The sequence below is a fragment of the Sturnus vulgaris genome, chromosome 12 (genome assembly GCF_052056855.1).
Source record: "Sturnus vulgaris isolate bStuVul1 chromosome 12, bStuVul1.hap1, whole genome shotgun sequence".
Lineage (NCBI taxonomy): Eukaryota > Metazoa > Chordata > Aves > Passeriformes > Sturnidae > Sturnus > Sturnus vulgaris.
Window position 1 is genome coordinate 6,450,241 of NC_142254.1, and position 16,247 is coordinate 6,466,487.

Here is a 16,247-nt window from a genome sequence, read left to right on the forward strand (position 1 = left end):
ACACCTCTTCGGGGGGCTTCCCCTCCTCCTTCCTCCGGGGCGATTTGTCAAACTTCCCCCCTCTTCTGCCAGCAGCAGCAGCAGCAGCAGCAGGGCTGTCCTCTCCTCTGTGCCGCCTCCTCCTCCTCCGCCGCCGCCGCCTCCTCCTCCTACTCGGCATCGTGTATGCACAGCAACAAAAAATATATCCCCGACCCAGCCCTCGCGCCGAGGCTGGAGCAGCTCACCGGATCTCTGGGGCTGAGGCAACTCTTCCCACCCCCGCGCCCCGGCTGCCCCCCCCCGCCGGCGCCCGCAGGAGCCCAGCATGCCGAGGAGGAAGCAGCAAGCGCCCCGGCGCGCAGCAGGTACGAGAGCCGCTTCCCTTCCTTCCCTGCCTTCCCTTCCCTTCCCTCCGCGGCCGCTGGCTTCTCCTCTCGCTTCCCTCCGTCTCTTTCATAAGCGGCTCCCGCGGGCTCCGCCGCCGCTCCGCGCCCCGCTGCTGCCCCGCTGCCCGCCGCTGCCGAGGGCTCTGCCGAGCAACTCCCGGGCTGCAGGCACAGCGCCGGGGCTGCGGGCTTTCGGGGGCATTTTATTTATTTTTTTTTTCTTTGGGGTAGGGAGGGGTGGGGGGGCGCATGAAAGCCCGTTCCCCACTTTAGGTGCCCACTTTGATTTATTCCGAACTCTGCCATCGCCCGGCTCGGTTCTGGGGGTAGCCCTGTGCGAGGGGCAGGCGGGTGTGTGCGGGCACACTGCTCGGGCTCGTATGGTCGGTGTCATTCCGGGGTTGGGGGAAGCAAGGAGGCGAATTTTGATTATTTCCAGCCCGTACTTTGGCACCTACTTTGCTTCTCTCCCTCGTAGTCTTCGTTCTTTTACATCCCCTTCCCTCATAGGCAAATGGTTTGTGAAAGCCAGGGCAAATACTCTTTTTATTTATTTCTTTTTTCCTATTAAAAAAAGAGAGAGGGTATGTATAAATACATGGCATGCTGTGAATGAAGTGGCAGGGACAAAGTGATTTGGAGGCTCTGCAGTGTTAGTTGAAGATCCAAGCTCAGAACTGGTTCCTTTGCCCAACTTTTACCTTTTTCTCTTCTGCCCTTGTACTGCACTGGAGATGTTTCTGCCGGACAGACAGACTCTCCTAGTTGGTCACTTTCTTTGGTAGCCTCTTCTGTTAATCCTATTGATTTCTTATTTATGAGTCCAGAGGAGAAGCTGCAAAGTAAACCAAAGGAGGGAAAAAAAAAAAAAAAAAGAAAAAGGGTCTGTGTATTGTCAAGTGACTGCTGAATGTTTCTGATAGTGCCTTTACAATTTCCACTGGGTTTTTTTTTCCTTTTTAGAAATACTTTTCGAGGCTTTATGCTGGCGAGGTTTTTTGTTTGTTTGGCTTGTTTTCCTTTTGCCAGAAATGTCAACTCCTGTTTAACTTAAGCAGTATTTTTTGGAAAAAGCCAAATTGAAAAGAAAACAGTAAAAGAAAAGCCCCACATAATTTTACAGTAATCCTTAGTTGGGGATATGTGGGCTGGAAAAGGTTTCCTTGGCCTGTTGCCATCCTTGATTTGATGTCTGATTGATCGCCTGTCATCTGGCAGCCTTTGATCTATTCATTCCCGATAAACATCAATAAATCACTTGCCATGGTAACGCCAGACTCGGTGACGTCACAGGTGGCCTGTCAACTCTCTGTTAGCGCGGCTTGAGGGGCTCCTGGCGAGCGGTGCCAGCCATGGGCCAGCGCTGGCCCGGGGGGGCACAGGACGGGCTCTGCTGGGGGACAGCCCCAGCAGCCCCGAGAGGCCGGGGTGGAAGTTTTGCAGAGGCAGCATCCCCGGCAGCGCGGCTGGGTTGTGCTCAGGACAGCTTGGAGCAGGTAGTCCTGCAGCCTGGGGATGGAGCCCAGGCGTTCAGCAGTGCTCCCACTCTGCCTGACAACTTCTCCGAGTGGGGTGGTTTGGGTTTAGTAAACAGCAAGGGGCTCGGGGAGTGACACAATTTGTAAATAGCAATGTGCATGTTTCCTTTCTTCTCTTTGACATCCACATGCGTTTGGCCAGTACTTTTGAAATAGGGAAATAGACTTCCCAGCAGCCTTACCCTGCACACAAACAGCCAGAAAGTTTGGAAAGTTTCTCAGTACGGTAGTGATACCATCTAGCAAACAATATCGTAGCCAAATACTTCATGATAATATTTTGCTTTTCTGGCCCGTTCCATCAAATAACAATTTTCAAGAAAAATGACAGAGGTGAACTTTTCTCTATACTTGGGAAATTCTATTATGTAATGTGAATTTAGTTCTGCAAAATCTAGCTTTTCCATGTGTTTGACACACTCGACTCTGCTGTAAACTGGGCTCTCCACAGACTGGAAGAAAATGTTTCTGCACTAAATACACATTCTGAGGTATCCTCTCCCTCCACCACTCTCTGTCTCTCCCTCCTTTCTCAAGTGAATCATCCATGATGTGTGATCTATCTTTCATATTTAGCAGAAGTGTAATCTCTTTAAACTTTTAGCTTTTTGATAGCCACATTAAACATTTAGTATTGTGTATAATTGCTTCCCACTGAGATGCTGCTTTTATTGGTCACATTGGAAATGTTACTTTTTCTAATAGCAGTAAAAGCAAAGGCTTTTTTTTTAACACCTTAAAAAACAGCTAAGAAATAACAGGTTAGTTAAGAAATATTCATTACAAAAACTTGACTGCAGGACTAATAGGAGATGGAAGAATGGTTTTGCTCTATCAAAATGACCCGTCAAAACGACTTTGTTTCATATTTGATTTAATTGTCTCTCTCCTGACAGGCACATTCATCAATAGCTTAATGGTCAATCAGAAGTTGGCAGAGTGAGTGCTTTCATTCTTTCCCATACACTAGCTTTGGCTTTACTTTATCAAAATGCCTCTGCCTAATGGATATGGGGGATGTAGAATGACTGAAGGGCTACTTATTTGACAAGAGTGAAAAAACAAGAACATTTATGCTGTTGATAAGTGCATGAAGATAAATAAGTGAGCTGTATGAGGCATTTTATTTTAAGACAGAAGAAACTTACTTTTTTTTCCCCCCCTTTTTGGCTTGAGAGCTGCGAGTTATAAGGTTCATGGCTGCTTTTGTGGCATACTGAGAGTGATGACAAATTGATTGCTTGGTACTGAGAGAGAAAAAAAGGTGGTGGTGGGGGGAGAATTAAAGATGTCTGCTGATTGGTAACTCAGGAAATCCAGTCCCCAGCAACCTTGAGAATACTCGAGAATTTTTTTTCTCCAAACTGAAAGGTCCGCTCAGCCATAAAAAAAGAAAAGTTGTTTTGCCAGCTTCATTAGTGTTCACCTAATTAGCTGTAAACCTGATGGATTCCTGACAGCTTTAATGATTGGAGATGACAAGCTCCACGCAGTGTCATCCAGCAGAATTAGGTTTGCAGCTAGTTTGATGTAATCAAGTTGATATTACACAGTCCTGGTTGCCTTTAGTTGTGCATTAACTCAATTTTCTGCTGCAGGTGACAAATGGGCTTTGGTACCTGGATAATCATGTCATAGGAATTAGGACCCTTTTAATGGTCTGGAGTAGAATAACAACAACAAAGAACTCTCAGCAGCACAGAGCTCGCAGACATAACAGACAGGTGCACAAATTCTTTATGTCTAGCCCAAGTGTTAACACCACACTGTGGAAGACTAAAGCTGTCTCTGAGAATCAAGAATCTGTAAAAATGATAATTTCACTTTGTTTGCTTTGAGACTCAGCTGAATATCGTAGGTAAATTTGGGAAGGAGAGGCGGGGATTGCAATTTTATTCCTCACCTGTTAAAGCAAGAAGACAGTCAGAATTGCTGCTCCAAAGACTTCTGTCATGTAAGTCAGGAGGAAGAAGGTATTTACCAGTTAAAAGGCTACTGTCTGGGGAAGCTAAGATATTGTATTAATAGAGGCCAGTCTTGTTCATGCAAACAGTAATTATCTATCCTTAAATTATAGCTTTCACTTGCAGCTTTTTTAGAAACCTATTTAAAAGATCAAGAAAATGTACTTCCTACTGACAGAAACGACTTAATACTTATTTTGTATACATATCTTCTGAGGAGGGAATGGGAACTAGTGGTTTGCTGCAATCACATTTAGTTTGCTTATTTATTTATTTATATATTTAATAAAACAGTAAGACCCAGGCAACTGCACTGAGTTTTCAAGGCTCTGGGAAAAAAAAACCCAAACCGAACAAACCTGGGCCTATGGTTTGTTGTTTTTTGTTTTGTTTTGTTGGGGTCTTTTTTGCACAGTATGTTTTAAATCCTAGAGATTGCTGCATGCTTTAGGCTCTTCCCAACTTCTGCGCTTGCATTCAAAAGCTGCACCTGGTCAGTGCGAGCACTGAAATCCACGGAATTGATGCTCCAGAGGTGTGGAGCACTTCCACTTTCCAGGGACTTGAGTGCTCGTGTCAGCCCTCAGCCCCTCCAGCGTGGGGCTGGGGGTGCAGCACAGCAAACAGATGCAAGATGGCACACAGGTTGTGCCGCCAGATTTCCAGGCAGCTCTGACTCCGGCAACTCGAACGCTCGCTTTAATTTATGGCAATTGCTTGCAACTACATACATACCCCAAAAGTAAATGTAGCGATAAACTAGGCTACCTATAAAGGTACTTGCAGTGTCAGCCCTTGGTATGTTATTTGCCTCCAAACCTGCCACATATTTCTCTGTTGGGCAGAGATTCTTCCTAGCAGCAAGCTGACAAAATGATTAGTTATGGCTGTCCTCTGCTTTTTCTTTTTTTTTTTTTTTTTTCCCCGGCAAAGTGTGAAGGAACAATGCAAAAAAAAAAAAAAAAAAAGAAGAAAAAAAAAAGAAAAAGGGGCATAAATATAAAAAGGCTTGATAGATTCCCCTGAATATCCGCCTGGAAAACAGAATTTTCCAGAATCAGCTGCCATTTCTCCCATTAGCTTGACAGCTGTCAATTAGGGCTTCAGTGCTCTCCTGGGCCACAGTTTATTGCGTGCGGTTGATGTTGTCATTTTGTTCTCGGTTTTGCCTTGAGCACTATCATGAGCAGGAGTGAAATAGTCAATAACTGATGTATCAGCAGTTATTTCTTAAATTGGCTTACAAGTCTGCATTTTTCCTCTTTTTACTAAAGATTGTTTTGTAAAGTGATTAGAATGAATTGTGACTGCTGCAGGGTTATGGGAAATGCAGTGAAGCTAGGGTGAGTTAGCAGGATTAAAGTGGGTCCTTTTTGTCAGCCCTGTTTCCAGGATTAGTGGAAACTGTATAGAAAAGATCACCTTCAGGGTGAAGTGTGTGGGGTACATTTTTAAGCGTGCTACGTGCACGCTTATGCAGAAACATATGGTGGTACAGAGTGAATGAAAAGAAATCATTTGCCAGGACGTAAAGTAACCTGTGTGTTATCTTTCTGAGCAAACCTTGGCACTGTTGGCTTTACGGTGTAGTAATCCATATTTTAATCCAATGTCGTGACTGTTTCCTAGAGAATCCAAACACAGATTGTCAGATTTTAACACAGCCCTGTTTTCAAGGTGCTGCTAGTGGATCAGGTATTAAGATGCCTGAAGTGTTGCATTGTCAAGTAGGAGTGTATGTGTGTGTATGGTTATGATACAACACCAAAAATAACATAGTTGCTGAGCAGTCGCGTGTTATCTTATCTGTGAAATACTTCAGCATCATTTAGTAAACAATCTACCTCAGGTGTTTTAGTGAGATTTTTTTTTTTTCTTCTCTGTGTGTTTGGTATTTTTTTTTTAAATTTAGTTACGCCCAAATTGTGGTTTATCAGCCTTAAGTTAAAAATGAAAGGTGAATACAATATATTGTATTTGGTAACAATGATATGGACTGGTACATCCAGACAGATAATATGCAGTTGTAATTAGAGTGAATAGACAGGCATTCATTTTCAAATTCTTTGACACATGCATAAAATAGTCATATAATAAGATAAGATGACAATTTTATGTTAGGTTGATAAAGTGTCCCGATACATGCATTTAAATGTCTGTAAGCCTTTTTTTATCCAGACAGATTAATTCTAGTTTCCAGCATTTGCAGTTAGACATTAAATTAATTTTAAAAATCCCACTAAACAATGGATGCGTTGCTTTTTTGTGTGTGTATGTGTCATAACCTAAAGCAGGAGGATTGAAGAAAATTTGTGCAATTGATTTTTCTTGATTTCAACATTAAAAAAAAATAAAGCATGAAAATTGGCTCAAAGGATTTAAAGCATAGTCCACGAGAGATTGTATTGTAGTTTTCTTAAGTACAATAATGCAGAATAGAACATTGTCAGGGCTTGAAACTGTTTGTTACCATTTTCATAAAAAGAACTGAAAGAGTTGAAATAAGTAGGGCTTAATTTCAGAGACTGCGAGATTCATCCTACTGCATTTGCCTGATTTTGCGCCTGAAAGATATTTTGGTCATCTCAGCAGAGAGCCAATCTGCAGAATTTAAACACTTCTCATTGCAGGCATCAACTTTAAGATATTTCTCAGAAAATGTTCAAAGGGTTTTTTTCCCCTGGGGGTAGAGGGAGAGTAGGGAAAGAGTTACCAGAGGATCATAAAATATCTGAAAGCTCTTTGCCAATGCCATTACCTGGCCTCTTCGGGCAGTAAAGGGACAACTCTTCAAGAATAATCTAAGTTCGTATTTTAGACTTAATTATGAATTATTAATTAACTCTGTCAGGACACATGTTATTAATTATGACTCTCTTTTCTTCATTCAGAGCAGCTGTTGGGAATCACGTAAGTTGACTGTGCTTGTTGGTGTGGGAGTTTTCCAGTGAGGAGCCTCCATGCCCAGCCCGCCTCACCTCCAGCTCCCATCCGCTCCTGCCCCGGCGGGCAGCGCTGCCATCAGTGCGAGTTCTGGGGTGGCCCAGTGTGCTCACAGCTAGCCACCATCGCCACGGGGCTGGGGTCTAGGTCCTGCCCATAAATAATTCCCATTTTAGAGAGGCTGTGAGGCGGTGGGGAGGTGGGAAGGGCGGTGGCCAAGCCTTGGCAGGGGGAAGCCAGGCGGATTCCCTGCCCTTCCGCCAAACTCCTGCCAAACTTCGCACACTGGCACAGAGCAGAGGGCTGCTTTAGAATTCGTTTGGAATGATCCAAATTCATTTACTTTTGATATTTCCATCATTAAATGGAGCCCTCTGTTTCGGTTTCTTATGTGTTCTTTGCGGAATGCATGTTGCATAAAATAGGCAATTTTTAATGAACAATTTAATGTAAATGGGTTCTGAATTTAAATTAATATTAATGAAGCTTTGAGTGAATTTATTTTGCATACGTAAAGGCTTGTAACTCTTTCACTCATACACTCTTGTCTTTATGTACTAACACATTGGTTAGGTGAATTGGCTAGTTTCCATGTTTTGTGATTAAAAACTCTGATGGATTTTTACATGGATATTTGTGCTAGCGCAGCTTTGCGCAGGTTACTATCGCTAGTAAAAATGTACCTGCCTTGATATTCAGATTTTTGTAGTTAACATTTCACTGTTACCCCACCGTTTCTGTATATTTCTTCCTACTTTGGTTTCGCCTTCACGCTTAAAGAAAAAATACTCCAACAATAGTCACCACAGTCAAGATGTTTTCTTTCTTTGGCTTACCTCTAATGCATTATGTATTTAGAAATGATGGGATGTTCTATAATTAATTCTGTTAGATGTAATTGCTATAATCACTTTGATGCTACACATAATAAAAGTAATATGGTAAGCATACAGAAAAATATAAACACCTTACTGTAACACTTTTTGTAAAATTCTTTTAAAAAAATTATTTAGAGTGGAACCTCCGCTTCCGTATTTTGTCGGAGCTAATTTTTTTTTTTAAAGTACATTACTTTAGTAAATGAATTAATTTTAGATATTGGAAAGAATTTGACAGGCAGGTTGTCTTGTATGTGCATGTGAATATCCCTGACTCTGTGCGGTATTAAAGATGTAGTTCATTAAGAAGCCAATCTTCAGCGTGGCTACAAGTGAGACATAAATGACTGTATATCTCATGAAATGAGAGACAAATATGTACATTATATCAAAACCCAGGACATAGGAAATAACACAGGAATGGAACTGTACTGTAGAAAGCTTCTTTGTAGCGCAAAATTATGGGAAATATAAAATGTATGAAGGGTAACATGTAACTAGAGAGGGAGTTTTTCAGGCATAGTCCCAAGTGGGAAAAAGACTACAGAAGGTGATTTCCCTCCTGCTTTTTTCTTTTTTTTCTTTTTTTTTTTTTTTAACAAGTAGCTTTGAGTTATTGTTTGCAAACACAGTTTTTGATAGGGAGGAAATGAAAAAAATATGTGCAATGGATTAAGCTGTGCAGCTGATATCCTTGATTCTGTAACAAAAAATGTTAATATGGCCATAGTTCTTAATTAGTTGCACACCATACTTAATGCTGCAAAGGTCACTTGGTTTTATGGTCTGGCTTCGACTATGAATTTGTATGTTTCTCCCCAAATTTATATTTCTCTCCCATGTATTTTCTAAGCAATTTAGCGTGCAAATTGTGGTGAAAATGCAAACTAGAAACAGGATTAGAAAAATACATTTAGCGTGGACAAAGAAGAGGTTTTTATTTATTTTCTTTTAGTTTTTTTTTTCTGGCGTTATATTCAAATAATGCACAGCCTTTGCGTGGCGAGCAGCAGTATTACATTTAACTTCTGTAAGCTGAATAAACAAACCCTGACCAAGCTCTCGCTGGATTGTTCTGGGGAAGAACAGAACAGGGTGCTGTTCTGAGTGTCTCTGGGACTGGGCTGGCTGCCTGCAGCCCTTTCCCTGCTAGGTCAAGCCTGTTGCTGGAGGGCCAGATCGCAGCAGGGGCCTCCAGGAGGCTTGGCCAGGCTGCTCCAGACTGGCAGCCATCAGTCATCCATCTGTGACACAGAGTCTGTTTTTGATGGCAGGGATGATAAAAGGCCTGGGAACTGTATAGGCCCTTGTAATCAGGGCCAGTGCTGACATCCTTCTCAACTTTGACAGCTTCTTCCTTTTCTCTCTTCACCGCCAAGACTGTCTCAACTGGATTTTTTTTTTCCTCTCTCTTGTTTCATGTACTTGATCAGTCTCAGATGCTGGGAATTATTTTTTTCTGGAGGGAGGGGGAGTGTTTCTTTTGGTTTGTGGGTTGGGCAGGTGTGAGAGGAAGTCTGGTTTTTTTTTTTTTTTTTTTTTTTTTTTTGTACTGTAGGCCTGTTGCTAATTAATGTTCCTCCATAAGATTCTGTCGGAGTTGAGTAATGTTTTTGATCTTTATGCCTGATAACTGCATACTTAATGAGATTTCAAAGCTGTGAGTGCAGCTCCCTACAATTATTGACAGATGCCTTTTCTTTGCCATTGGGTTCAGCTTCATAAATCCTCCTGCAGTAATGAGGTTCAGAAGTGCCACCCTGCCAGTGAGCTAATGAAAGAGGGGGGGAGGGAGGGAACAGCTCATGCCTGCCTGACACATTTTTTTCCTTTAAAATTTACTATGCAGATGTCAAGCTGTGGGACGATTACTTCAAACATGCTAATTTTTATCTTGCTTTTGTGTCAAGCCTGCATGCCATTTTTCCCCCCCAATAATAAATAAAAATAGAAACCTCAACCTATTTAAATTTTATCATGGATCATAACTATTGAAGACTTTGATATATGTGTGTTCTTTTGCAGTTTCCAGTCAGTGGAGCAGTTTTTTGAAATCCGAAGGGCAGAGAGAGGTTAAAAAATAAAAATCAAGGGGGAAAAAAAAAATAAAAAAGGCAGCAAGCTGCCTCGGCCGCACGTCAGCCTGCCCTAACCGTGCACTTGAAACATCGGAGATTTCATTTTAGAGTTCTGAAACTAAATCCTGGTGGAGAATAGCCGCGCCATGCCAAACAGTCGATTTCCTTTTCAGCAGAGCCATACATCACTGACCCACCCTTCCCTCCCGACAGAATGACATGTGTCATTTATCACTGAGCCCTGCCAGAGCGCGGGGGGGCCGGGGCAGCTCCGGCTCCAGCGCTGCTGGATGTGCCCGGGCCGGGAGCAGGGACCGGGCACCGGGACGGCAGCGCCCGCCTGCGCCGGGGGCACGGAGCGCTCATGAGAGCTTGTGTGCTTTCATATTATCTGCTAAGTCGCCTCCTTCAGCCCCCTGAAGGTTTTCCCCTCCTGTATTCTTTCTCTCTCAGTCTCCCTTCATTCCTTTTCCCTCCCCCGTTTTTTTTGTTTTTTTTTTTTTTTTTTTCAAGTTTGGCAGTTGGGACAAACTGGCTGACACGTATCATTCAAGCAGCACCAGCTTGCTGGGGGTTGTGTAAATGAATCTGGGAGCTCTTGGTTTCACATGATTCAAACGTGCATTATTGAAGATGGATGTTCCTTAAAAAAAGATTGATGATGGATATCAGGCTTATAGTGCCATTTATCATTTTGAATATTATTTAGACTTGCCGTGTAAAGCTGTAACTTGAGAGTTGGATGAGCTGGGACAGAATGGAGGCCTCGGCGTGCACGTTGTGATTGATGGCTTTGCTTTCTCATTGTTTGTTACCAGATACTCGCCGGTCATTACAGGAGTGCCTTACAATTGTTTTAGGGGCTGGATTTCCGTGTGTGTATGTGTGTGTGTGTTTGTACAACAGGGAGAGGGATGGGCAGAGGCAGAGTTAAGTTTTTAGTGGGAGCGTTTCAATAATTGTAAAGAATGTAGACAAAGCCGTGGCCCGTGCAGGGATACAGGCAGCCTTTAGCATGAGCACGGAGCTTGCTGTGTGTAACACTAAAATATAAGCAGGACTGTAGCTGATCCACTGTAACATTGCCAGGCATTGCCACCTCCAGTATAAAAATGTCCTTGGGAACCGATTAACACACTCCAGCTTCCTTTTGCTAACAGGATGCACCTTTTTTTCCTTTTTTTTTTTTTCTTTTTCCTGGGTCCCAAGTAATGGCAAAGAAAAGAAAGTTCTAGGACGTAATTATTTCATCATTCAGATATTTCTTTTCCACCCACACTCTTCATCCAGGATTGTGAATCTTTGAGTCTTGGTGTTGGCTCCCAAGTGTCTGGGGTACTCCTAGAGGGTGGATGGCCTGGCTGTGTAAGCAGTGAGGGCAATCCCTTCCCTCTTTGAAGCACTTTTGCTGGAGCCAGGACACCCCCACCTGCTGGAAGAATTAAGGAAACTGCTTTTTATAGGCAATTAGATCTTTCCTTGGAAGCTCAGGCAGGGACTTTCAGGAGGTAGACACTCCAACAATGGAGCAGCCTCAGCAATAGGCAGTGCCAAAACTTCAGGTGTTGGGGTGTTTGTGCATCTTCAGGCAAGTGCGGTACCCAGCCTGGTTAAACTTGTTCCGAGCTGACAAACTATTGACTGTTCCTTGCCTGGCGCATCCTACCAAACACAAATGATTTACAGGAGTGGTAGGTAGAATGAGGGGAGAATTACTCTGTTGGATCAGTCTTGAATTTGTGCAGGTAGATGGTATTTTTGAAATACTGCTTGTCACATCAACTTTTTCTTTTTCTTTGATTGCAGATGCCCTCCTAACAAAAGGGGATGACAGCAAAATTTAATAAACATTTAGGCTAAAACATTTTTTTTAAAAGCCAGCAGGGAACCTTATATGTGTTTTATAGAAATGAGTTTTTCAGTTCCATTTACTTTTGGTACACTCAGTTGTCAAAAGTAAGGAGAATTCAAGTTTATACTCTTCATTCAAGTCCAATACCATGAAAAAACTCTGAAAAAACATAATACTTTCTATAAAGCCTTCAACGGTATAAGGTAAAACTTTGCTCTGCTACTCCTGCACTTGTGTAACACAGTAGGTAATTGAAGTACAAGTGCCAATTTGCTGTAACAATTGTAAACACACCTTGATACAAATGGCATCATTGCATTCTTACTGATTAGAAAACTTTGCTATTAATAGACACAAAGTCCATTTCAGGTGTAATTGGTAAGGAGCTGAGTGCACTCATGGGAAGAAACCTTGTTTTGTTTTTTGTTCGCTTTTATTCTTATCCCTTTTTTCAGTTTTATAGCTGGAGACATGATTTATTGCAGCCATCCATCTTTGGGGCTCATCCATCACATCCTGGTTGCTAGGCAATCATGGCAGCAGCTGTTTGCTTTGAATCAGACAGAAAAGTTGTCAATCATCAAAGGCAGGTGAATAGCATTAGAAACACGCTATTGTCAGACGGAATAATTAATCAAAGAGAGAAAAGATAATTAAAAAGATATGACCCTTGCAAGTACTTGCTCTGGGTTGCCTGGAAAAAAGAAAAACTGCCTGGTCTTTTCTAGACACTTAAGCAGCTGAGGGCTGATAAAATATGCACTCTGCAGTGCATAGTTTTTAATTAATTGAAAAAGGTTCAACATTCAAAGACGATGCTGGAGAAAAGTCTGATTATGAGCATAAGTAATATTTATTGTTTGCATGAAAGGCTTGACATGGAGTTCTAACTTTCTGTCACAAATCTCCTGCATGCTTGCACTAAGCCTCTTTCAGCTTCACTATCTTCCCTGGCAGTTACTGGAGTGTGTGGTGAGTCTGTCCAAGTGAGGGTCCTGCAGCTTTCATCCAGCCTTTTCATCCTGGGACACCTTTCCAGGGCATTGTCTCCTTGGCTGTCCCCTGCAGCAATGTGGGAGTGCACAAGCTCTGCCATCAGCAAGGCTGCAGCACTGCCCTTTCTTCAGTACAGGAAAGGTGTCCAGGCAGTGCCTTTCTCATTTCCAATTAGCCCGAGGAAAACCAGGCTCATGTGAGCCCACTCTGAGCCCTGGTTTTCCAACAATCCTGTTATTTGTGGCTGTAATGATGAGAAGGCTGCTGCAAAGCCCAGTTGCCAACTCCTCCAAGTTTGGGTACCCTGGCAGTGGGTGCAGCAGAGCACACCCAGCACCAGTGTACACAGGAATGCACTTCTGGTGCTGCAGTGCTGAGCGGGGTGTGTAAAACAGCTGGGCAGAGCTTGTACTGCTGCCAGCAGAGCAGGGTGAGTGCTACTGCTGCCCAAAAGCTGGGTCTGAGGCTGAAGTGTGGCACAACACTTTTGTGAGAATGCAGTGTCTTATGATTGATTGCTGAGCAAGGTGGTCATGTAGTCCAAAAACCCCAACTTTGGTGCTTGTTCAGGCTTAGAAGGTGTCTGTGGATAGACTGATCACAGGAGATCAAGGTATGATGATTGCATTAGTAATGTTTCTTTTTTAACAAAGTATTTTGTAACTAGTGATGCAGAGGTGGCTGCCACGCTGCCTCCTTTTATTTTTCCATTTTTGATTTCATACTTCCATTACCCTGTCTTCTAGAAACAACCAAAAAACTTCAAGTTCATGCTGCCAGGAGAACAAACCCATTTACTTTTAATATTAAAACTAGATATTAGTGTCGATTATCACCAAGATTTTCAAGGATATATGCTGTGAAATACTAGGAATTTAAACTGCAGAATGAAAACCTTGTAAACTGTTCTGCACACACCATCCCTTTCACACTGGCTCATACCTTGGAGTGTTCTTTGCACAGTTCTTCGTGTCAGTGTGTCACAAGCAGCTCCTCTGCTAATTGTGTGTAGCCTGTATCACGTTTTCTGCTCTCACACCCTGTTTCACTTGTAATCATTCCAGTATTTACTTAGAGAAGGAGAGAACACAGCTAAGGAGGAAACGGGGTGCCATCTGAGTGCTGGGTATGACACATCTGCTGCATAGAGCTATTCTTCCAACACTGGGAGCAGGAAGCCCAGGCTGCTTGGATGACTTGGAGAGATTTGTATCCTCAAGTAACATTTCATATTAGTGATTCCTCAGAACGTCATGTTCACCAAAGTTTGTGTGAGAAATAATAATTTTAAAAAAAATCTCTTTAAAAGCATAGTACTGCATATTAGCATTAGAAATATCATCCATGCACTGCACCACCCAAGTCAGCACCCCCTTGGCTGATAGCCCAACCCTTCTGTGTAAAGTTAGGATGTTGTCTGGAGTTACTGGCAGGTATTTTTTTTTCAGTAGGACTAACTCTTTTTCTTCTATATGTAATAATAATTCAGTCTGACATATTACTGGCATTTTTTGTCATAGGTGAGTGGGCCCTGTGCCTGTACAGGGCAAATGGGGGGATGCAGGATGTACAGGAATGCAGTGCTTTCTCTAGCACGTTTCTGTGGATTAAATAAATGTGGGATAGCCATGCCAGCATGGGAGGTGACATGTTTATGGCTAAAGAGCTTTTTTCCTTCTTTGCTGGGAAGCAGATTTGTCTCCTTTTCACATATCAACACCTCTGATACCTTTTCAAGTATTTGCTATATTTCAGATCTGCTGATCACTGTTTTATTTACTGATAGGGGAACACTGGCAGTATTCCCTAATGGAGGGATATATAGTGCTGACATCAAGGAAATGTTGGCTAAGAGACATATGGATAGATGGCTGCATGTTGGAATATAGGGGGTTATTGTTAGCCTGATAGTGACTTTTCTAGCACATTGTATATGAAAGTTCCCTGTGATAATGCTTCCCTCTGCTCACCAAGGTGAGATGCATCTTTTCCCTCTTATTTTTTCCACTCTCTATTCCATGCATGGTGTCGAGGGAAGACAAAATAGCATTCTTGTCATTTGCAATATTTATTGCACAGGTGAAAGAGGTTGGATTCTGTGAAAGGGTTTTTCTGTCCTAGCCCCTTCCTCATCCTTCCCTATATACAGGCTGCTTTTGCAATTGTATAGGAAAAACTGTTTAGAAACTTGAAATACCTTGGTGCTGAATATGGTAAAGCTGGATTGCCTTTTTGTTCATATGCAGTGAAAAATGGATAGAATATGTCAAACATTAACACCGGCACAGATAGTAAACTGTTTTGCTTTAACTGGTGGAAGAATGTGCAAAGGGAGTTTAAAATAAACAGTCAAATAACAATCAAGCATTTGCCAGTGTTTAAGTCTGTGTTAACTAGAATGTGGTATCTCAGTAGGAACTACGAAGTTACATGGTATCTGTATATTGAGAAAAATATCTCGAGGAAATATATATATATATATATATATACACACATATGCATGTATGTATAATGTGCTTGGCTGAATGTGAACTGAGTAAATGTGCAAGGTTTCCCTCAGCCCATGTCCCTGCCTGTTCCAGGCTGTGACACTGCAGCTCTGTGCCAGGCAGTGCTCAGGTCTGTCCTGCTCTCTGCCAGGGATCCAGAGCATTTCTCACTGGCTGTAGACCCTACTGTGTCTGTGAAGGATGGAGGATATGTGTTTCCTTTTGAAGCTTTTTGATATAAGAGAGACTTTTTATTCTACATTTTTAAGGTTAGTTGCCCTTTTTATTCCTCTCAGTGTAGCTTGCTGTTGCATCTCTTATATGCATGGTGATTTTAGGGCTTCAGTCCTACCAGCCTGCCAGTGAAACAGAAATATTTCTTATCTCCAGATTTCAGTTTGTCAGCAGTGCGCTTAAGAAAAGTCTTCTGCAAGCCAAACCTGAAGCTTGGAAGATGTCCTGGTGTTCTCTAAGTGACCATCCTTTGGTGTCCAAGCCACACTGCTGTGAAATGCATAAAATACATTTGAATGTACTTATTTCTATGATGAAAATACCCTGTTTTATTCAGCGTGTTTTCTAGGATACATCTTCAGGAATGATTGGGGTAAAAGATAATGGTTTTACTGTCGTAGGTGCAGGATGACTAACTGGTGTCAACTGATAATCCAGGAGCAGAGCCAGATGGCCTTGGAGGTAGGGAATCATCAGATAAAAGCCATCAGCAGAGTAGTACTTTAATCCCTAGGGTAACTATGTAGGAAGGAGCAGAGTTGGAAATGCCTTCAGGAGAAGGGAAGGAAGAAGTAGTGCCATGCAGAAGAGAAGACTGATAGGTAGAGATCCAAACCACTGTATGGTCCCCAAAATTGAAATACCTGAATTCACGTGTTACTTTCATTCACTTGCCTTCAAAATCATGTATACGACCGTGCTGTTGTTTTAGAGTTAAACATATGCTTTGCTTTCTAATTAACCCCCAAATCCCTTTGCATTTGCCATATTAATTTAATTAGTTTGGGCGTAAGAGTAAAATTCTGGCAACCACCTTATCCTTGTGAGTAAAATGGTGAGACAGAAACCAGGGGCACAAAACTGCGTTGGACTTGTTGCAAATTTTAGTGAAAGAATATTTGAAAAG

At 42.3% G+C, this 16,247-nt stretch overlaps 1 protein-coding gene across 1 annotated transcript in view; it reads left to right on the forward strand.

Annotated features, from left to right (window-relative positions):
• Positions 1-280: 280 nt before the first annotated feature.
• Positions 281-16,247, forward strand: part of TSHZ3 (teashirt zinc finger homeobox 3) — a 63,695-nt gene continuing 47,728 nt past the window's right edge. The window contains exon 1 of the mRNA XM_014882200.2: positions 281-347. Within this exon, the coding sequence (XP_014737686.1) occupies positions 308-347 (40 nt within the window). The 5' untranslated portion in view covers positions 281-307. The remainder of the gene's footprint in view (positions 348-16,247) is intronic.